The sequence below is a fragment of the Drosophila hydei genome, unplaced genomic scaffold (assembly GCF_003285905.1).
Source record: "Drosophila hydei strain 15085-1641.00,03,60 unplaced genomic scaffold, DhydRS2 tig00000211-arrow-pilon, whole genome shotgun sequence".
Taxonomy (NCBI): Eukaryota; Metazoa; Arthropoda; class Insecta; order Diptera; family Drosophilidae; genus Drosophila; species Drosophila hydei.
This window is the reverse complement of record NW_022045685.1, coordinates 1432389-1453634: the sequence shown is the minus strand read 5'-3', so window position 1 is coordinate 1453634 and position 21246 is coordinate 1432389. Positions and strand designations below refer to the sequence as shown.

At 37.6% G+C, this 21246-nt stretch overlaps 1 protein-coding gene across 1 annotated transcript in view; it reads left to right on the top strand.

The window, feature by feature from the left end:
• LOC111603128 overlaps positions 1–21246 on the top strand; it is a 109322-nt gene that overhangs the window by 3722 nt on the left and 84354 nt on the right. Inside the window, exon 4 of the mRNA XM_023320602.2 lies at positions 11159–11164. Coding sequence (XP_023176370.2) covers positions 11159–11164 — 6 coding nt within the window. The remainder of the gene's footprint in view (positions 1–11158; positions 11165–21246) is intronic.

Genomic DNA, 21246 nt, shown 5'->3' with positions numbered 1-21246 from the left:
GCAGCCGTCGCGAGAGATGCCCGTTGTGACCCTTGTCTTATACAGCGCTAAGATTAGACACCCACTGGGGGCGTGGCAGGTTGGTAGACGCCATAGCTGCCAGAAGTATCGTATCTATATACAACTGCGGACAGTCCGAGATTAAAAATATATAGTAGCTATATCTGCGCCCAGTTGGGGCATGGCAATGCGGGTGAGACTGTATCTTTTACAGTTTTACAGCTCGATACTGTAAACTTTACTGTTAGCCACTCTTGACTTACCAAAAACTATGTGTAACGGGCTCTTGAAGGGCGTGGCAAATGGGAATGCAGCTCAAAATTGGATAGTTGAGTTGCTGCCCTCGTGAGAGTTATCAAAAATGATTCAAGTGTGGACGGGTATTATGCAGTCGCTGGCGCCCGACTGTGACTTTCTTCTGTTTACCTATTTTCGCTCCAAACTCACAACTGAACTCTGAGTTGACTCATCTCTTCTATTTACTTTATATACTATGATTAATCATGCACCTGTGAAATTTCCTGTTGAAATCATCAGATCTTGACCTGTAAAGCCTCTCCCTTTCTGTAAGTCTCTGCTCAATGGCTTGCTCTCAGAATGCTGCATAAATATTTGAAAAAAATCAATAACATTTTTAATGTTTTTTTTTGGCATTTTTTCACTTCAAATACTGATTTTTCAAAACTGATTTTTGCGACTCGATTTGTCGTTTAAATTGCAGGCGAAAACTCCTAAAACTGAATACTGTATTTACTGCACATTTAAGCAGAATCGGAATGCCCGCCAACAGTGTGCTGCGTACAGGGTATAAAATCATTTTCAGCTGGCTGCACACTCTGCGCCTTGGCATTGAAATGGCTCATTAAATGCGCGCGTTTTTGCCTTTGTGTCTTGGCTCAGCTCATTTTCAATTTTATGGTTCCTCTGGCTCGCCAGCCGGCAACTGGCAACCGGAAGCCAACGTCGACGTCGACGCCGACGCCGACGCCGACGCCAAATCGTCAAACAGACGAATCGCCAAACAGTCGAGCAGCCAATATATATTTTAATAAATTTTTTTAGCTCTCGCCTCTGCTTGCAATTAGCTCGCTCGTAAGCCAGCTTCGGAAATCAATAGAACTATTGGCCAACACTCGACTAGTAGTTACCCTGTAATAGCCAAACTAGTTCGCCTTTCAATAAAAATTCATTTGGAGTGGGATGTGCTCGACTAGGACACTCTCGGAAAACCACTATGTAGACTCTAAGCATGATTCCAGATAAAGTTCGGGTTCATTTTGAAAAGATGTCATGGAAATCGAGCCAGATTTTGTGATCATTCATAGACTCTAGGTAGCCAGATCGACACGATTATTTGAATTAGTTAATAAAAAATTGTTCATAAAAAGCTTTCCCTTCTACTATTTAGTTTGCTTGGCTTTACTTTTACTTAACTTTTGCCATTTGGTTTATGTTTACGACTCAACTGATGATTGTAAAATTGAACTCAGCTCAATATAAATTAAGAGCAAAGACAAGTAAAGCATTTTTGGTCATGATTAGCTGATGATATACATATAAGATATGATTTGACATGATAGATGCCTCAATCTAACTGCAGCAAGCTACTGAAATGATGAAATATTCCATGAGAATTGCGCTGCAACTGAGGGACATGGCAACACTGTTGCTGAGAAGGTTATATATCGACTGACTTATGAGTATAGATACAAATGCTTCTATGACACAATCAGCAGAGGGTCTCAAAAGGCTCTAACGGCAATCAAAGCTTTAAAAAATTCAGGAAAACTTTCGACTTTACCCTGAACAAGGCCTCAAATTGAAAGCAAAAAGGTAAACTTTTGTTCTCTCTCAATCTCTTCCACTCTATGTCTTTCTCTTTCTCTCTTTCCCACACTCTCTCTCTCTCTCCCTCTCCCTCTCATTCTTTCTCTTTCGCTCTACATATATATCTCTGTCTCTCTCATGTTGCAGAGCTCATTCAGCTCTCTCTCTATCTGTCTCTTTCCGTCTCTCCCTCTCTTCTTATCTTCCTCATACGTATATATCTCTCTCTCTTTCTCCCTGTCTACCTGTCATGTTTTTGAGTTCTTTCAGCTCTCTATTTCCCTCTTCTTTTACACATCTCTCTCTCTCTCTCTTCTTCGTGCTCTCTCTTTCGCTCTCGCCCTGTCTTTCTCTCCAGTTATTCTCTCTCTCTTTCAAAAATCAAGCTTAAATCAAGAATCAAGTTACAAGCTGAAATGTGTGATTTTTCTTATCTTTATCTTTGTATCTTAATATCTGAAAGATACTTTTTGCAAATATATTTCACGCTATTTTTTTCGGCCACACACTGGGGCTTCCTAGTGCTTAGCCATGCCAGCTGTAATGGCCCCCAAATAATGTCGCCCCCAAAAATCGCTGACCCCATTAAAAAAAGCACAAGAAGAAGAAGGTGAAGAAGAAGAAGAAATGCTAGCAACAGCTACAGCTAGAGCTAAACATTTGGCCGAGCACTGCGCTGGCTAATTGAATTAGCTGGAATGAAATCACCTGGCGGCCTTTTCGAAGCCCCATCGAGTCAATTGGCCACTTTGGCCGCTTGCTGCCAACTGGCGACGCACTCGCAGCGCCAATTGCAGTTTTGGATGCGTTCGGTGCAAGTCTCTTCTGTGTGGCAAGTGTCTGTGGCAAGTGTCGTGTCGTGCAAAGATTTCGATTGAATTGAATTGGATTAGATTGGATTGGATTGAATCTGCGACTCGTGCCATATACAAAAATATAATTTTTTTTACTTGTGCGTGTGTGTGTGTGAGAAAGAAAGTAAAAGAGCGAGAGCGAGAAAGAAACAATGCCGGAGCGCAGCATAAGCCAACGCGATCTCGACGAGATCGAAATCGAGAGCGATGAGGAGGAGGAGGAGCTGGAACAGGGCGTCGGCCTGGCCGTACAATCGACAATGCGTCGACGCGCTGCCTCCTCGCCGGAGCCGCAGGCCAGGCGTCGCATGGGCGCAGCTGCCGGCCAGGGGCGTGGCAGCAGCAGCACCAGCAACATCGCCAGCAGCAGCAACGGCCCGCAGAGCCGGGAGCGCAGCCGCGAGCGCTTCGGCACCGTCAATGCCGCCCAGGAGGCGAGGTTCTACGATGACGACGAGGAGCGACGCGATGGCGACGGCGACGACAGCGACGATGAGGATGACATTGAAATGTTGGATTAGTAAGTAGCCTGACGCATGTTTTTGTACATGTTGTGCTCGTTGTTGTTGTTCTTGTTGTCGTTGTTGTTTTTTTTTTAATCTAATTAGCCGCGAGGCTTATGTGCATGTCTGCCTCAACCTATGTGTGTGTGGGTGTGTGGGTGTAACATTTCTATGGCCCATTTCGACTTTTCCGCAATTTTTATGATTTGTACTATTATTGTCGTTCGTCTCATGTCTTAGCTGCTGCCGCTGCTGCTCTGGCTGCGACTTCATTTTGCTAGTTTCAACGCCAGACCCGCCGCCCACATTTTCCAGCCATGCCCCGCACTGCAGCGCACATTTCATTCCCTCTGGCCTTCTGTGCGGCATTTTCATGGCTTTTTTTTTTTAATTTTATTTTATTTTATTTTTTTTTTGTGTTTGCGCCACACGCGCACTTCAATTAAAAATTTTCTTAAATGGATTTCTTAATTCCAGCAGTCCAAAGGCTTTATTAAAACAGCTATATATACACACATGTCTATATATATATATATATATATATATATATATCTGATTATTCTTCAGTCTTCAGATATCAATTCATTCTATCATAACTGCGATATATTTAACAACTTTTTAAATTAACTTGACGCATTCCTTTAGCTTGGCCTGAGCTAAGGCTGTGCTGCAAATAATTTGTACTGACTCGATCAGGTCTAGTTCAAAATATGCGCTATACTCGCCAATGTACCTCCAAGTATAGCCCTTTTCTTAGTGCTTTAGTTTCTCATGTTGTCATTTCTGCTAAGCCTTAAGTAAATGACTTGAAGACACTCTACTGCACAAATCCGCTGTGACTTCAAGTCAATCAGTTTGAGCTGGAAATAAATCAGTTTGCGTATTCTTATATGTGTATGTGTATAGAGACTCTAGTCTCTTGCAGACTTCCTTTTGAGACTTATCAAAAACGATTTAAGTGTGAAAGGGCTGTGAGCGAGTATTACGCAGTCTCGACATTTTATCAATTCAATCTAGAGCTGAAGTTTGCTCTGTCACTCAGACTCCAGCAAATCAAGCGAGCATGCTTGACTATCAGATGTTCAGCAGCTTTAATTCAGTGTAACTTGTAGTCAAGCAGTTTAAGCTAAGAAATAGAAAAAAGCTTAGTATTTACATATATATATATACATAAATATATAAGGCACGTCTACAAGATTCTGGAATACGCCAACTCACATTCCGTTCGCTGACTATTTGTCCTGTTTAAATTTCTAGCTCTGGCTAATTGCTACTGTTGTATAACCTCACGATGGAAACAAGCTTCTGCGACTTTGCTTTGTCGCATATTTTTAAGCTATCTTCGAGCTAGTTTTATTATTTATGTATTTGACTTCATTCTTTGCTGGATAGATTTCAGTTTCCAATCAGCATTTAACTGCAGAGGTTGACTGCCATTAATTTCGCAACAATTTGCAAGTTTATTTGGGCTTTAGCTTTTCAGCCATGCTTAAGTCCTCCATGGTTACTTATTTAAGAGTTACACTTTAATGCTTGTCGGTCTGCATGTGGACGCCGCGTTCCCAGTTCCGTTGGAGCTGTTATCCAGCGCTAAGCTAAGCTCTTTGAAACCAACCCTTGACGCAAATTATGGCAACGTGGCTCACTTGTGCCCCGCCTCCATGCTGCATGGCTCACTCGACTGCGGCTGAGTAAAACTTAAACCATTTCGCAGCCAAATTGAAATGTTTCAAGTTTTGCGGTTTTTGCGTTGCGCTAAAAAGTTAAATGCGTGACGCGAGATCTCCACATAGATGTTTATTTATGTTGATGGCGACAGTTCCCTCGACATATTTACTAACAAGGAACTAACTAAAGAAACGACAGCTGCAAAAAAACTAGCTGAGAGAGGGTAATATATTGGTTGATAAGTATATAGAGAGAGGTTGAGGCAGGGAGAGGTGGATGGAGAGAGAAAGAAAGTCAGCTAAATTTATTTATTATTCCTTGGAAGAACTCAAGGTTAGCCAGAAATAAAAAAATAAAAAATAAAAAATGCCAGCTGGCAAAATGTGAAAAGCTAAAAAGCTGAGAAGCCCGCGACTAATTTGTCACTTTCGAAGAATGTTTGCCTACTTTAAGGCGCGTCTAGGGATGCGCTCGTGTCTCAGGAAATATGCGTTAAAAACTTTTCCGAGCGCAAATTTCCCAAGCAACAATAGACTCAGAGTAATTTATGTCTTCAATCAAAACTTTAACGGAATTAGACGATTAGTTAAACTAAAGGCAGGGCAAAAGCCTTTCAAATGTCATTTTGAGATACACTAACTTAACTTATGTCTATAAAACTTAAGCTGTCTAAGTGTAATACATCAATTTGATATAGCTGCAAAGGAGACAGGAATTAAAACAAAGTTTCAAAACAAAGCTACAGAGTCCACATGAACTTCTTATATATCTGAATCTGTATATATTAAGACTAATTTCTCTATACTTAATGACGTTGCCTTAGATCAGCTTGCTTTGATATCTTCTCTCTTAGTTACAGCATTTTTCCCAGAGAGTTACAGAGTTATGAACTTATCTCATAAAGTAGTTAGATTCATATCCGAATACGCAGCAATGACTTTTTGTATATAGTAAACACTAACACTAATTTCCAATTAAGTAATGCAGCCTTAGCTCAGCTGCTCATGAAATTCCTTTGATATCTTCCCTCTTAGTTATATTTGGGGCTTTCGCATCTCTAGACATTGCACAGGATGTGAAATATTTTCTTATTTTTTTTCGGCTTCTGGCCTGCTTCCAGTCACCAGTTTTCAGCCAGCAGTCACCGTTTACCAGTCACCGGTTAGCAGGTACCATTTGCCAGGCGGCATTGGCACAAAAGTTGAATTTTACGGCCTACCTCACATTTTGGGGCTCACTTTTGTGTCATGCTGTGGGCGCTTAATTAAAATTAATGAAGTACGTTGGCTTTTTATCCTTTTTGCCAGGACGATAGCAACAGTCACATCGGGCACAGCTACCGCCAGCCACCATTCGTCACACACACACACACGCATACACACACCCACATTCACACACCTCATTCCACACTTGCCCTAGCCAAGTATTTACCATTCTCCAGCTGATGTCGATGTAAATATTTGCGACTGACTTTATTTTAAGCCTGTTAATTGAGCGGCAGCTGTTAAATTGGTATACCTCTCTCTTCTTCTCTCTCTTTTTTGTTCTTCTCTTTCTCTGTGTGTGTCTCATTTTCTGTCGCCTGTGTCATTTCGTTAATGTCGTACTCTTAACTGTTATGACTGACCAAATATGACTGATCAACTTATTGAATTTTGATTGACTGATTGATTGATTGACAGACACATGGACGGATAGAATGATAGAGAAGCTGTAAGTCTTAATAATGGATTGAAATACAAACTGATTGATTAATTGATATTGATTGATAGACTAAATGAAACAAGTTGGTAGTTGATTGAGTGAATGATGGACTAAATGGTATAAAGATGGTTATCTTAGTATCTACAGAAATTGATAATTGACTGATTGATTGATTGCATAAGTTATATATGTATATATATTTATAGATTGACAGATTGATTTGTAGAAAAATGGCTTACATAGAAAATTAAATTGATTGATAGTGATTGACTGATACTGATTGATAGACATCATTTGGACGACAGTCAAAAAAAAAGTAATAGACGTAGTAAATGATTGACAAATTGGTAGCTGATGATTGACGGCAAGTCAAATAAGTTACTGAATGATTGATGAGTGATGTACTGACATAAGTAAAGTATTAGACTGACAGCTAACTTTGATCATTGATTGATAGATTGATTGATTGACGCAGCAGTATTCGAGTGAAATCTAAGCTGACCGACTCATAATCCTAAATGTTTACTGAGTGATTGATTGGGTGGCTGATCCGCTAGGGCTTCAGAGCTTTAAATATACAGCTAGAGCAGACTGCATTCAAATATTTTTGCATGATTCTGCAATTGTCCCTTGGCTTTGTGTGTCAGTCTCAGTGCAAAGTGCATTGCAATAAATATTGCTTTAGCCTGGCTTTGGCTTTTTGTGTCTCTTATTCAACATTTCATAATTAATCATAAGCTTTAAGCCTTTTTTTGGTTGCATTTTACTGCATTTGTTGACCTTTGCATCAGGTCCAACGCTGAAATCGACCCGAAAAACGTATTCCATATGCACACGTGCCCCCTCTTTAATGTCTATGTGTGTGTGTGTGTGTGTAGTGTTTTATCTTGCTGTCGCAACGATAACAAATGAAATATGCATAACATTGTTGCTACACCCAAAATTTATACATATCGGAGCACGTGGAGGGCTGCAAGCGCCGCTAAAAGAACTGAACTCAAAAATACTTAAATTGATAAAAAGCACGAGACAGTAATAAGATTAGGAGGGAGCACCTCCAAGCAGCTGCTGTTTTGATCTTAATCCCAACGAAATTATCTCATTAAAGAGATAAACATTAATTTATTAGTTTATCTTTGGCTAAAAAATACCAACAGTTTGTCTTCAAATATTTGAAATGCAAAAACTATAAAAAACAAGTGAAGAGCAAAATAAACTGAAGCCGACGCAGGGCGAGCAGAAACAGAAAGTTGTACACTTTGGGCGTATCTAGACAAGCTTGATGTCGGTTTTAATTGATTTGAGGTAAAATATTGGTTTATACTATGAGAAGGCTACAATATATAAAGCAAAAATTTAATATTAGATGGCCATTCAGGTTGGCTCTAGTCGCTGTAATCGTTTTAGTCTACTGCTGTCTGTCAACTTTTTTGAGTGATTTTCTAGTCTACTTCAGCGTCAATTGATGTGCTAGGAGACTTCTTCGAGAGCTGTTGGCTTAGATTTCTCTTTTAGCAAATGCCACTGAAACCTTTGTCTTAGTTATGTACTGTAACATATTCTGATATTGCTAGTTATAGGTGTAAGTTCGTTGGTTCAAATCGGCTTAGAGTTTGTTACGGATTTCATTTTGCTGTGGGGAAACCTACGTTTAACTCTGCTAAAGCCAGCTTAGTGTCTTCTGCTTGTTTAACAACATTTGAATTTACAAAAGATAAAAATGTTTCATAACAAAAAAGTTATCAAATTATTCAATTTTATTAATAGGCTTTTGAGCTGTAAGACAAGCTACATAACAATAAAGCTAGCAGAATAGCATAAGAGATATAAAGTATATATAAAAACAGAATATGATACAAAGAAAAAAGAATATAATGTAAATATTATTTTTAAAATAATGAATTGATAATGCAAATACAAAATATTCTTGATAATTTATTCCATTCGAGAAGCTCTATTGCCATGTTCCTCATCCTATTTTTAAATATAATATATATAATATAATATGCGTATACTTAATATGCGTTTACTTAATACGAGTGTGCTTAATGTGCGTATACTTAATAAGTGTATACTTAATAAACGTATACTTAATATGCTATACTTTATATTATATGTCTAAAATTTATTTTTTTTCTGACTTAAAGACTGAGTTTCCAATTTTACAGTCCACAATCGATCGTAAGCTTATGCTCAAAATGTATATTTGGAATAAATAGTAATAAGGAATCATTTACTATATTAATGAATCATTTCTCAACTCCTAATAAATATTTGTGTCTTATATGAAAACAGACTTTTTGGAGGAATCGAAGCTTTGAGTTCATCGTGCAAGTAAATTGATTCGAGCTTTGTTTATCTATGAGACTGATAATCTTGCTCATCTATGGCATACAAAGGCAGAGATGATGTGGCCCCAAATTTGTCGCATTCGACAAGATTTCGCTTAGCTTTCAAATACTTTTGGTGCCTGGCCCATAGTCTTCGTTCATTATTAAAAGTGAAATGTTGAAAGTTTTTATGCGGTATTCGTGCCTTGCAAGTGGCTTCTTAGCGCTTGCCACCGCTTGACTGGCGAATAGCGTCGCCAAAGCACATAAAATGATGGGGTTAGTGCCGCATTAAGTTGCAGCCACCGAAATATGCATGCAGCATGTGAAATGCGAAGTGCAAAATGCAAAATGCATCTGCTGCCCACTCTCAAAAAATATGAAATAAACGCCAACAGCAACAGCAACAGCAACAACAACAATAACAATTTTGCAATATTGCAACATGAAGTGCAACAGCAACAAAGTATGGTCCAAAAATTTGAAGTAAATATGCGCTTAGAAATTGTTGGCAAACAAAGCCATGAGCGTCAAATACTTTGCTGCATCTTCCCTTTGACTCGCCAGTGTGTAAGGGTGTGTGAGTGCATATGTGCGGGGGTGTGTGCGCTTGCTGGTCTTTGCACATGCCTCGTACATTTCTGGCGCCTGTAGAAATATTTGCTGCCTGCAGCATCAAAAGCAGCTGGAACAACAACGCGTTGACAGGCCAAAACGCTTTGACCTTCAGCTTTCAGAAAGTTTAAGTTTTTCTCATTTTTAAATTCGTTAAGTTGTAAAAAAAAGCAAGACTCAGGCATTAAATATACATTGCAAATATATAGAGAGCGTGTTCGAGGCGAATCGCATTGAGCCAGTGAATACAAGTAGTTGAGAGCAGCCGAAGCCAATGCAGAGTAATTTTTAGATTCAAAGCAAGTATAAAAAGGAAAGAAAAGGTTAAAAAAATTTAAAAACATTACTTGCATATGTGCTATATAGAAATGTTGTAAAAATAATGAAAATTATTTTTGCATTTGTATATCAATTTTTAAACAAATTTAAATTAAAAATTTTTAAGTTAAATTAAATTATTTAAAATTAATGTTAATGATTTTTACTTTACTATATATCATATAGTTTATAGTTTACTATATATCATATAGTTGCAAAAATTAAATTTATTAAGATTTATTGAATGGAAATTGCCAATTGAAAATGGTTTTATTGCAACTTCTAGTCATATTCCATAAACAATATTTATACTTTGTCTTTTTTTTAAAGAAAATCTTGACAAGCTGTCTAAGCTGACTATAAAAACAAATACATACACATGCACACATATATAGAGCTTCACAACTAACAGCACTTTAAGTGAAATTGACGTGTGAAAAAAGTTTGCAACGTTGACAACTTAATGCAAAGTCCTATAAATAACCATCAACTGCACACAAATTTGTGACTGCACTCGAAATTTGATTTACATATGTATATACACATATATATATATATATATATAGAAAATGCATTTAATGTTTTTGTTTATTATGTGTATATTATTTATTTAATTGTATTCAAACATTATTTCCTATATAGCCTTTAATTATTTTAGATGACATTTATATAAAGTGCATATGTATATATATATATATATATATAAATAGTATTTGTGTCCTCTGTAAATATAGGAAATGTATAAAATTAAGTCGTCTGTAAGCTCTGCGCTATAATATGACTGCCAGTAGGGGTGTTCCCTATAGCTTAAAAGCTGCAATTGATTTTGTGCGTCTAATGTGTGCAGCCTCTACAAAAGGCGTTAACTGTGAGTGCAGAAAAGAAATACATCGACTAACCTTAACAGATTTATATTGTAGTAAAATACCCACTTATATATATAGAGTCGTTTGCTTTCTATATTCTGATGCCGAAATGTTTATTTAAGGGGACATTTTGTCAGGTAGTGGAGCTGAGAGCAAGAGGAAGCTCAGTCTAAAGGCTTAGTGTGTGTTTATTAGTATTCGTGTGTGTGTGTGCATGTATGGGTGTTTGAATATATAAAAGTAAGCTAGATTGCAAGCAAGGGTAGTTGATATAGGTGCGTCTGGGGTATCTTTAAGTTCAGTACATACATCTGTTTAACTGTTTATATATAAATTATTTCTTAATCTAACTATTTTTATATCTATCTATCAATCTATATGCATGTATTTGGAATATAAAGATTCATTCTATTTGACTTGCGTAACCTTATCTAAATTTCGGCTAATACGATTTAACTCTTGTTTCATTGCAGTGACACGTGAGTAGACCCAACCAAATATTCCTCGAATGGCACTTTAAGCCCATTCACATACAGAGTTTCGCAGCTAAATATCAGGTATTTAACCCGAGATCTTTGAACGAATTAAAATGCCAGTATCGAATTTGCGGTCTGTTTAATAAATACAAAATGTCAGTTTATGATTCGGCCTGCGGACTATTTGTAATGTTTGCGTGCTTGCCTAAGTGCGTTAACAACAAATTGTACACAATGCTTTTAAATTGTGCTTAATTATATAATATAATTAATTACGCATTGTGCAAGGTTCATGAAAAATTTACACGTTTTACGCAAAATAATTACAAACGTCGAACAAACGAAAGATACACAAAAAACAACAATAAAAAGATAAAATGCTCTTTCCGATTAAATAAGGTTATCGAGTGACAAAGGCTCTATATAAGGATAGTCCTTTTTTGGGCGACCAAATGAAATTTGACTGTAAAAGTATTTTTTGTAAAATAATAAAAAATATATACCAAATAAAAAAATAATGCATAATGCATATACAACAATAACAATAAAAATAATAATTTAAAAACAAATTCAATAAAGATGCACTTATGAATATGTATATTAACATATATATATATAAGGAGTAATGAACTTTTCGACAAACATGCCATGATATAATGTATAAAAAATATAAATAATATATAAAATATAATAATTAATAAAAGGTGTTTTTAAATATTTTATCAAGAAAATATCAAGCCAAATCAATACCGTAACAAAACGTAAATGTTTGCTGTGAGGGTATATAGCTTACGTATGTAATATTTAGCAGGCATTATTTATTGTTTATACGCACATACATTTTTTATGCCCACACACACACACACACACACATATATATAGCTGTTTATATATGTAAATATATATATATATACGTACATTGTGCCACGCCCACACAGAAAGGAGACAACAGACAACAGGCAGGGCAATATGTGTGACAAGCTTTCCACCTGGCACAGCACAGCACTGTGCCAACCATTGTAATCATATTTCTCTCTTCACAAGACAACAATAACAACGCATAATACGAAAGCGAAAAAGGCAGCTGGGATTGTGAGCAGAAAGATGTTTTGATTATGGTTAGGCTAGGTAAAGTGAGGGCTGGCGGCGTTTGGCGGTCGGCGTTCGGTCGGCATGTTGGGGTTTTTTGTCACAAGCTTAGGGGAGTGGAAATGGCTGGCTTAGGCGCCTCAGTGTGCTTTAGAAAAATCTATAGAAATTCAACATGAAATCGTTTAAATGTCTTCGTTGCCTTTCCTCCTTGCCAGTTCTATATCGAAATGGATATTGATGTTTTTTAAAGCCTTTTTCAGATGAGTATTTAAGGCTTCTTAATAGAGAACAATTTTAATATATTTTAACAAATTTTGTTGAACTTTTGTTTGTTTTAAAATAGTAATCCGTTCCTTTTTCTTTAAGCGTATCTCAATTTTGAGTTACTTCGTTTTTTAATTTCTAGACTCCTTCGTTACGCATACGCCGCGTGGTATTTGCTTCTTCGTGTTCGGGAATTTCGTCGATTTCTTTTCGGCAGACTTCTTAAAGCCAATGTCAATAAATTGCTTAGGCCAAAGACGTGCAGCAGATACGTGGGAAATTGATATTATTGCATAATCGTTGTTTGTGTTATTCTGTGACCCACAAAATTTGTTGCCAAAAGCGGAAAAGCCAGCAGCAAGCTGGGGAAGGCACCTTCAATCGGTAGCTTTTATTTTATGAGCCACGAACATGATACCACCAAATAGAAGATCAAAATCAAACGGAAATCCCAGCTATATAGTTGCATCAATTTAAATATAGAATCAAGTCTATATATACATATGCAGATTTTATGCTAAAAGTTTGTGTGGGAATTCGAAATGTTGCTCGTATTTTGCTGTTGACATTGTCAGCGGGTTGTTTGTTATTGTTGTCAATTGGATTTAAATTGCACAACCAACAATAACCAGTTAACTGTTGGAAGGCAATCAAAATATGTTGGTCTTGTTATTGTTGCTTGTGTTATCGCTGTTATTGTTGTGCGTGTTGTTGTTGTTGTTGAGGTTGTTGGTTTCTGGCATTTCGCATGCTGTCAACATTTCGCTGCTTTCCAATGCATTTGATTAGTGTGACTCTCTTTTTGTTACTTGTTCGAAAAGTTAGAAGAGTATATTAGCTTAGTTTGTTCAGCGTCATGTGTATTGGCGCTCTCTGTCTGTGTGTTTATGTTTGGTTGTATATCTGCATGTCAGTCTCTCTGTCTGCATATCTGTCTGTCTGGCTGCCTGGCTGTCTGTCTGTCGATGTGGCTGTTTGTATAGCTCTCTTTGTCTGTCTGCCTGCTGTCTCTGTGTCAGTTTCTTTGTTTTATTTGTCAGCTGTTGGAAGAGATATAAATATGTGTTCATAAAGTGTGTTAACATATATTCCTGATCAAAAACAAGAATTGAATCAGTGCAGCGCAGTCCATACGTCTCTCTATGTCGAAGCTTTAAAGAGATTGACACTGAAATCAAATCAAATAATCGATAGCTTTTTCTGTAGCCGATGGAAATCAATATGTATTTATGTATGTATGCATAAGACAAGGCCATGAAAGTGCTGCCGTTCATCTGTTCTGCGTGCAGGTCGCGAGGGGCAGAGTGTATTTCAGAGTCGGGCAGACTTGAGTAGTTAATATATTTTCAAATTTCCCTTTCGACTTCTGCGAAAATAAGAGAAGTGGGTTCATCACTGCAAAACAACACACTCAAAAAGTAGCTGGAGTCCTTTAGTTACTTTTCTCTGCCATTGATAGTGGGTAAAGTGAAGAGCATTTCCTGCATTAAAGCGACAGCAACAATGGAATATAATCACAATTTAAGCAGCTCAGCGAAAAAAGAAACTATTGACACAAGTTTGCTCAGTTAATTGGATACAATCAATATTAATAAGCAGCTTAGGATGAGCTCATGGAGCGGGCATGTCATATTGATGTCAACTTTAAATATACATATTATATGATGTTGTGCGAGTGGAACTTCAGTTCAAATGTTCAGCTGAAGCAAAGAAGTTTAGAAATATCTGAATGGAATTGAGCTGATTTTATTTGCTTGAATTTACAGCTTTTGAGCAATTGAAATCTGACAAGATGCGAAAGTTTTTGTCTCTTGAAGCACTACGTATATTAATTAACAATATTTTTATCGATTCGATATGAAATATTTGCGTGTCTCACGTGCTTTGCGTGCCGAGCATTGCCTATCACGTCTTCATCTCTCTTAACGGCTGTGCTTGGGGCGCTGCTGATGTCGGCCTGGGGTTCAACTTGAGCAACCCCATGCTAACGTTCGCATTAAAAATGTAAGCGCCTTAAATATTTAATATTACGCATACGACATGTTGCGTCAGTTTGGTGCGCTGCGCTGCGCCGCTCTGCTCAGCTCTACCCAGCTCTGCTGTGCTCTGCGCTCCTCTACTCTGCTGACATTTAAATGAATTTTCAATATTTTTTGTTCATTTTTATTTCTCCCACATTATGTTCTTCTTCACAGCGGGCCCAAGCAAGCACTTAACGCCTGGCAGGCGATAAGCGTCAGTAGATGTTGGAATAGTAAAGTCTTGGGCTGTTTTTTTTTATTTTTATTTTTTACTTTTTCCTGACTAGCCCCAAAATGCCATTTGTGTAAATCTAATAAATAACAAACCGCATTAAATTCAACAACAACAACAGCAACAAGCAGCTGAAAAATGAACGCCAAAGGGGGCCTGACACGGCAGTTCGCACGTGTCAATGCGACCGGGTCACAAATTTCATTATAAAAAAAAGCGAGAAGAAAAAAAATACGAAAATTTAAGATACAACAAAACCCAGAGAGTATGAGCCAAAGCAGAGTGTGCGATTAGGCCATACCCTGTACATTGCGAATGATGTCAAGCATATCAGTTCTAAATAGCTATATCTATATCTAGCGTAGCTTACATTTATTCGACGATAAACGACGACATTATTCGAGCTTAGTTATTAGAAATATCAGGTAGAATAAGAGCTATATATACATCTCTACTGACAGACAGATATGCCAGAGTTACTCAGTTACCTCAAGTCTATAAACACTTTATTGAAGCCATAGATATGGCCCTGAAACACTTGTAAAAGGTATATGGCTGGTTGTTGTTGTTGCCGTTATTATTATTATTTCCTGTTTTTGGCAGCTCGAGGATTTTCTTTGGCAACGGCCGCAGCGCGCACTGCTGTGTAGTTTAGAACAAATTAACATATCACACAGGCCGCAGTCGTTGGCGCAATCATTGGCGAGGCCAATCCTTGTGGCGTGTCTTTGCCCACGTCGCTCTAGCTTTGGCTTGGCTTTGACTCTGGCTTTGGCTCTGCTTGACTTGTCACTTTGAGGCGGCACCAAGGCAACTATGTAGATATGCATGCAGCCGCACTATATAGGCCTAGGCTGCTCTCGTTTCTGGGCCAGCCACCAAAAGACCAAAACGCCCAACCGTCTGAATTCGGCGCTCGGCAACGTCATGGCTCATATCACATTTTTGCTGCCGAGTTACTGGGCTGATGGGCTGCTGGGCTGCTGGGCTGTTGTTGCCTCCTTATGCCATGGCATTTCTTATGAAACCTAGGGGAATGCCAGCCGAAAGTCTTCTTAACGTCAAGTGCTTTTAAAGCAAAGTATCCGTGTACTTAATTTTGCATAGGCAGCTTTTGTATTACTTTCACTAAATGAACCACTTACACGCGTAACCTATACGTTCATTTAAATCCGAGTATGTCTTATATACAACAAACAATTTCAACATTTCTGTGATTCTGAAACCACTCTTTGAGTGTACTTTCTTAAAGTGAACCAGCAGCTGAGCTAGTAAATGAACCTGTGAGCTTTTAATAATCTGTGTTGTACAGTTGATAAGTGTTCTCGTCAAATTGAACTAGTTCCAACAACGCTTCAAGACACGTATTTTACAAATTAAATGAACTAGTTTTCAATTGCTCACACACTGAACTAGTGGCTGAACCAGTAAATGAACCGGTGGATTTTTGAATGTATATTAATGATTGTTTTATGAAATAATAAACTTAATGAACTTTCACAGCTTTCAAATAATCAGGTATAATTGAACTATTTCCAGCTAGTATGAACAACATAAACATATATTTACAAGTTTTTACTGAATCAATTAAATTAACTATTTATTATTGTTGGTCCTAAGGTGCAAACTAACAGTTGATTAGTATAAATAAATAATCAGGTATAATTGAACTAGTTCCTGTCACTAAGAAAAACGTATGCATAGCAAAATATCCAAGAACAAATCACAAGTTATTCCTCAACATTTTAATTAACTAAAACTTAGAGCATAATAAACGGAACTAGTTCTAGTTGCCAGTTAAATCCATGTAGAAATGAAAATAAAGTGCAATGCTCTCAGCTGCAGTCAACTCGTGTGTTATCAGCTGCTGTTACTGCTGCAAATCCAGCACCAAAATGCTTGAAGACAAATGTTGGCAATTTTCTTAATGTTTTGCACTGGTGGCTCATGAACTGAGTCATTGGTTCAATTGCAGCGAAACGACAAATAATTTTTATTCAAATCTTAGCATCTTAACTTCAAAGTCTTATGCTCTCTCTCACTCTCTTCAGTTCTGGATCTTGCTCTCTTTCTATCTCTCTTACTCTGTGCTTCTATCTCACTCACTCCCTAGTTTTTTGTTTGTCTATCGTAATGCACACACACACACGCACAGCGACACAGACACACACATTACATTTTGACAGTCGCTGATAAGCGCACAACTTTCAACTCTCACAATTCCTTGGCATTCTTTGTTCTCGAATCCTCTACCTCCCACCCTCCCTCTGGTCCCTCGTCACGCTGTCTTATTCTGACAGCTGCACTTGCCACGCTCTGCATGTGGGTGTGCGTGCGCTGTGTGCGTGTGTGTGTGATTCGTGTGCATGTCTCTTAACCAAGCAGATTAATGAAAATTGAAATTGCATTTATCGTTGATTGCTTAAAAACATTCAAACACTGTTATTTCCTTCTATCCTCGCCTTCACCAATGTCGCGCCATTTTGTTGCCTTTTTCTTTGTGATGCCACCGCCCACCGCACCCTGCATTCTTCTACTCCATTGCTACTGCCCACTCACATACACACAGTTAAAACAAAGACCAAAATGATTCATTGTATTCTATGAATGCAGGTAATATTTTTCAATTCGCCTCTCTCTCTCTGTCTCTCTCTCTCTCTGTCTCTCCCTCTTCCTTTTTGTATGTCTTAGTCTATCTCTGTCTTGCTTGTGCAGTTTGCTTTTTGTTTTATGACGATTTGCTTGCTTTTGATACACTTATAGAAATTAAGGCATATGGTATATATATGTTCTTGGCCCGTACCCATATTTGAGTTGTGCAAGCCACCTCGATCTGTCATTAGATCATTAGTCATTAATCATTAGATGAAAGTACTATAACTTATAGTTGTCATACCAAAAATCTGATTTAAATGTTGTTTTTATAAGCAGCAATTTTACGATATTCCAGTTTGCATTTTATCGTAACAGTTTTCAGCTGTTAGGGCATTAAATATTCGACATTTTGGCCATGTTTGATTTTTTCTTGTTTATTATTATTATTATTATCAACATTGTTCTTGTTGCTTCTGTTTGCTGTGCACCGACAATAAAAAGCATTTCATTTGAATAATGTGAAAACATTTTGTTAGACAACGCCGTCACCTTCGTCAGGCTCTACCCATCGACTTCTTGCCACATTTTCAAACTGCACAACTGAGGCACAGACCCACTGCCATATACTCTACATGTATCTGCTACACCCCTGCATTGATTGTCCATTGACAGCAGGTCGACAGACAGTTTGCATGTATATTTAAATGACTTGGTCAATGTGCCAATAGCCTGGAAAACAAAAATTATAGGGCCTATGATGGGCAATATAATATACATAAATATATATATGTATATATATTGTATGTTATTATTAAAAAAAAATAAGCCTCGATCACATGCAGCAGAAAAGTATTTAGATGAGAATCAAAATATATTTAAAAAAAATAATTTTTAAATTATTATTAAAAGATGTATACAAAATTATATTTAAAAAAAATATTACAGATATTATGAAAAATGTAAAAAAATGTATATAAAAAATTATATACAAAAATATATAAAAATCTCAAAAATATATAAAAAAATATATAAAAATATTCACAAAAATATGTAAAAATATATACAAAGTATATAAAAATAAATGAAATGTATATAAAACAATCTAGATTAAATTCCAAATTAGTTATCGGTAGTTTCTTAACCCAAGAAAGAATACTGATAACACTATTTACAGTTGACTTTTTCTCCACAACATAGCAGTGTGTATCTTTGTCTACTGAGTTTCTTTTTAGTCAGGGTCTACTGTTTGTAGTGCTCCTGAAAGTATGCCACATTTTCTGCCCACATTAATGTGCACCTGTGGGTGAATATTGTATTTCGTTGTCACTTGTCAATTGGGAGCATAAACGTATGAATTATTTGTGACATGCAGGTGGGGTTGGGCGTCACATTGCCGGACCATGAACGCGCGCCGAAAGCCGGTCACACAGCTGTTAACCTAAAACAAATAATTGCTTTGTTAAAATGCACGTTTGCCATGGTTTGGGGGCACCCAATTTTAGACCAATCGATTATAATAAATAATAAATGATCGATAAATGTTATTTATATGGCAAGTTACACGCGTAATGTATGAGTTTCGGACACTTGTCACCACTCCAAATGGCCACAAATTTTTCAAATAGCAATTCATAATTTAGTTGACGGTAAATTTTACTGCAACGAAATGCCAAGTTTACCAAACTTTATTATGTGTTTTAGTTTTGTAGAAGCAGAAATGTGAAAGTTCACATCGATCAATTTCGATAGTTTATCGATAACTGTCTCTTTTGGTTGTGAGTGTGACTAGTTGCGCAAAAGCTAATTAGTGAACTAGATCAGTTGCAGTTGCATAAAATGTAGCTGGAGCTGGCCGTATGCGAATCAAGGTTAAGGCATTGCCTGCGCAATAATTCAATGTAGAACGCAATGCGAATGTCGCTAGAGAAGCGCACAAAAGTGCGTCAGACAACACCAAATAGCTGAGAAAGTGCAAAACAAAAAGTTAATTAAAATAGTTGTAAATAAATCAAAGCTTATCTAATATGTCAAAGTACTGGCGGCAAGCTAAAATGTCGTGTTAGCTCCGACTATAAGTAGCGACGATTTGGGTTACAACATTCCAGAACACAATATTAACTGAACTGAAGCAAAGTTTGCAAGATGCGTTGCCTGTTGTTGTTATTGCTGCTCTGCTGCTGTTGCATCCTGCAGGCTGCAGCTAGAGATAGCGATCTCTCTCAATCGTCAAGCGAGAATGATTTGAATGTGTCGACCGAAAGCATTCAGATGGAGCTGTGGCAACCAGCTCTAAACCGAAGTCCTGGGAAACAGAAGCTACCGCCAAAGCCAATGGACAGTTTTGCGAGGAAGGTGCGCAAGGTGCTGAAAAGGCACGGGCTGCTTAGGAGGAGATTGGCCGAGACTGTAGTGGATGCGTTATCAAAAAATAAATATCAGCTGCGTCGCTTGGACGAGCTGATGCACAGTGCGGCTTTAGAGATTAATAATGATATTGTTGACCACCAACTGAACATTTAGGCTACGCTTCTATATACATATCTGATTGTGGGTGTGTGTGAGCATGTGTGTGTACAATAAATGCAATAAATGAGGTTGCCATAAATTGTATGGCAAGGCATAAAGCAAGCAACAACAAGTAGCGGCCGTAATGTGCCAACTGTTGAGTTTCCTTCCGCTTCCGCGAGCGCAACTCGCTCGCTCTTTCTCTCTCGCTCTTCTTTTCTTTTACTCACTCTATCTACATATCTCTTTGTGATGCTCTCGCGCGCTAACAAATCACATACACGACTATGCCGGCATTATAGCGACAGCGACAGCAACAGCGGCGAAAGCCGAATTCCGAATGCCAACGACGAGTGCTTACAGGTGTTTATCGTGCACTTCGTCTATATAGCGTTCGGGCTATAGGCGTTGCGCTCGCCTTCGTCATTCGCCTCGTTCGCCTTGTTCGCCTTGTTCGCTTCGTTCGTTCGTGCTCGCTCTTTGGCTGTGTGTGTTCGTTTTATGGCGCTCTTGTCGAATGGGTATGCTGATGTGCTGGACGTGCTTTATATTCCTGCGACTGTTGCGCTATCGCATCAGTTTCATTTGAACGCTCGTCAAGGCGAGTTGTGCAGCAGCTGAGCAGAACCCAGAATCATTGCTAGAGCCTGGCATAGCGCTCAACATTCAAAAACTCACTCAATCAACTCTTCAAACTTCAACCGAAATTCTCAAGCGCTCATGTTGCTCACAAATCATCGTCAATAGTAGCATCAACAAACTCTAACTCGATATCCATACATTTTTTTATTGTTTTTTTGTGCAAGTGCAGTGCTAAAGATCGTCAGTAAACAAAACAAATTATCTGAAAACAAAAACTAGCTCACAGTAACACAGTGAAACAGCCGAAGAAAATTAGAGAATCAGTACAAAGTTTAGATAATTTATTTTTTTTTTCATTTTTGGCGCGAAAATTGCAGGTTTCTGGCGTCGCTTTTGGTTTGCACAACTTTTTGTGTTTTTTTTTTGTGTTTTATTTTTATAATTTTTTTTTTTTTATTTCTCTACTATTATTACTATTATTTTTCCGGTGTGAGAATTTGTTGATTGTTTACGCACAAAATGTGCACAAAATTCTCATTGGACTCGAACGACTGAAAAGTGCGTCGTTCTCAGGACCTTTCCACAACAGTAAGTACAACATCATAAATATATATACATATTCGACTATCGAAGCCGAACAAAACTTTTCAAATATTTATTTGATAAATGGGGTTTTCTAAAACAAAAAAAATTGCACTACAAAAACAAAGTTTTTTTGCAACTCATTGTGGTGTGTGCGTGTTTGTGTTTCAAGTTTCGTAGAGAATAATACAATGAAATTAGTGAAAACGTTT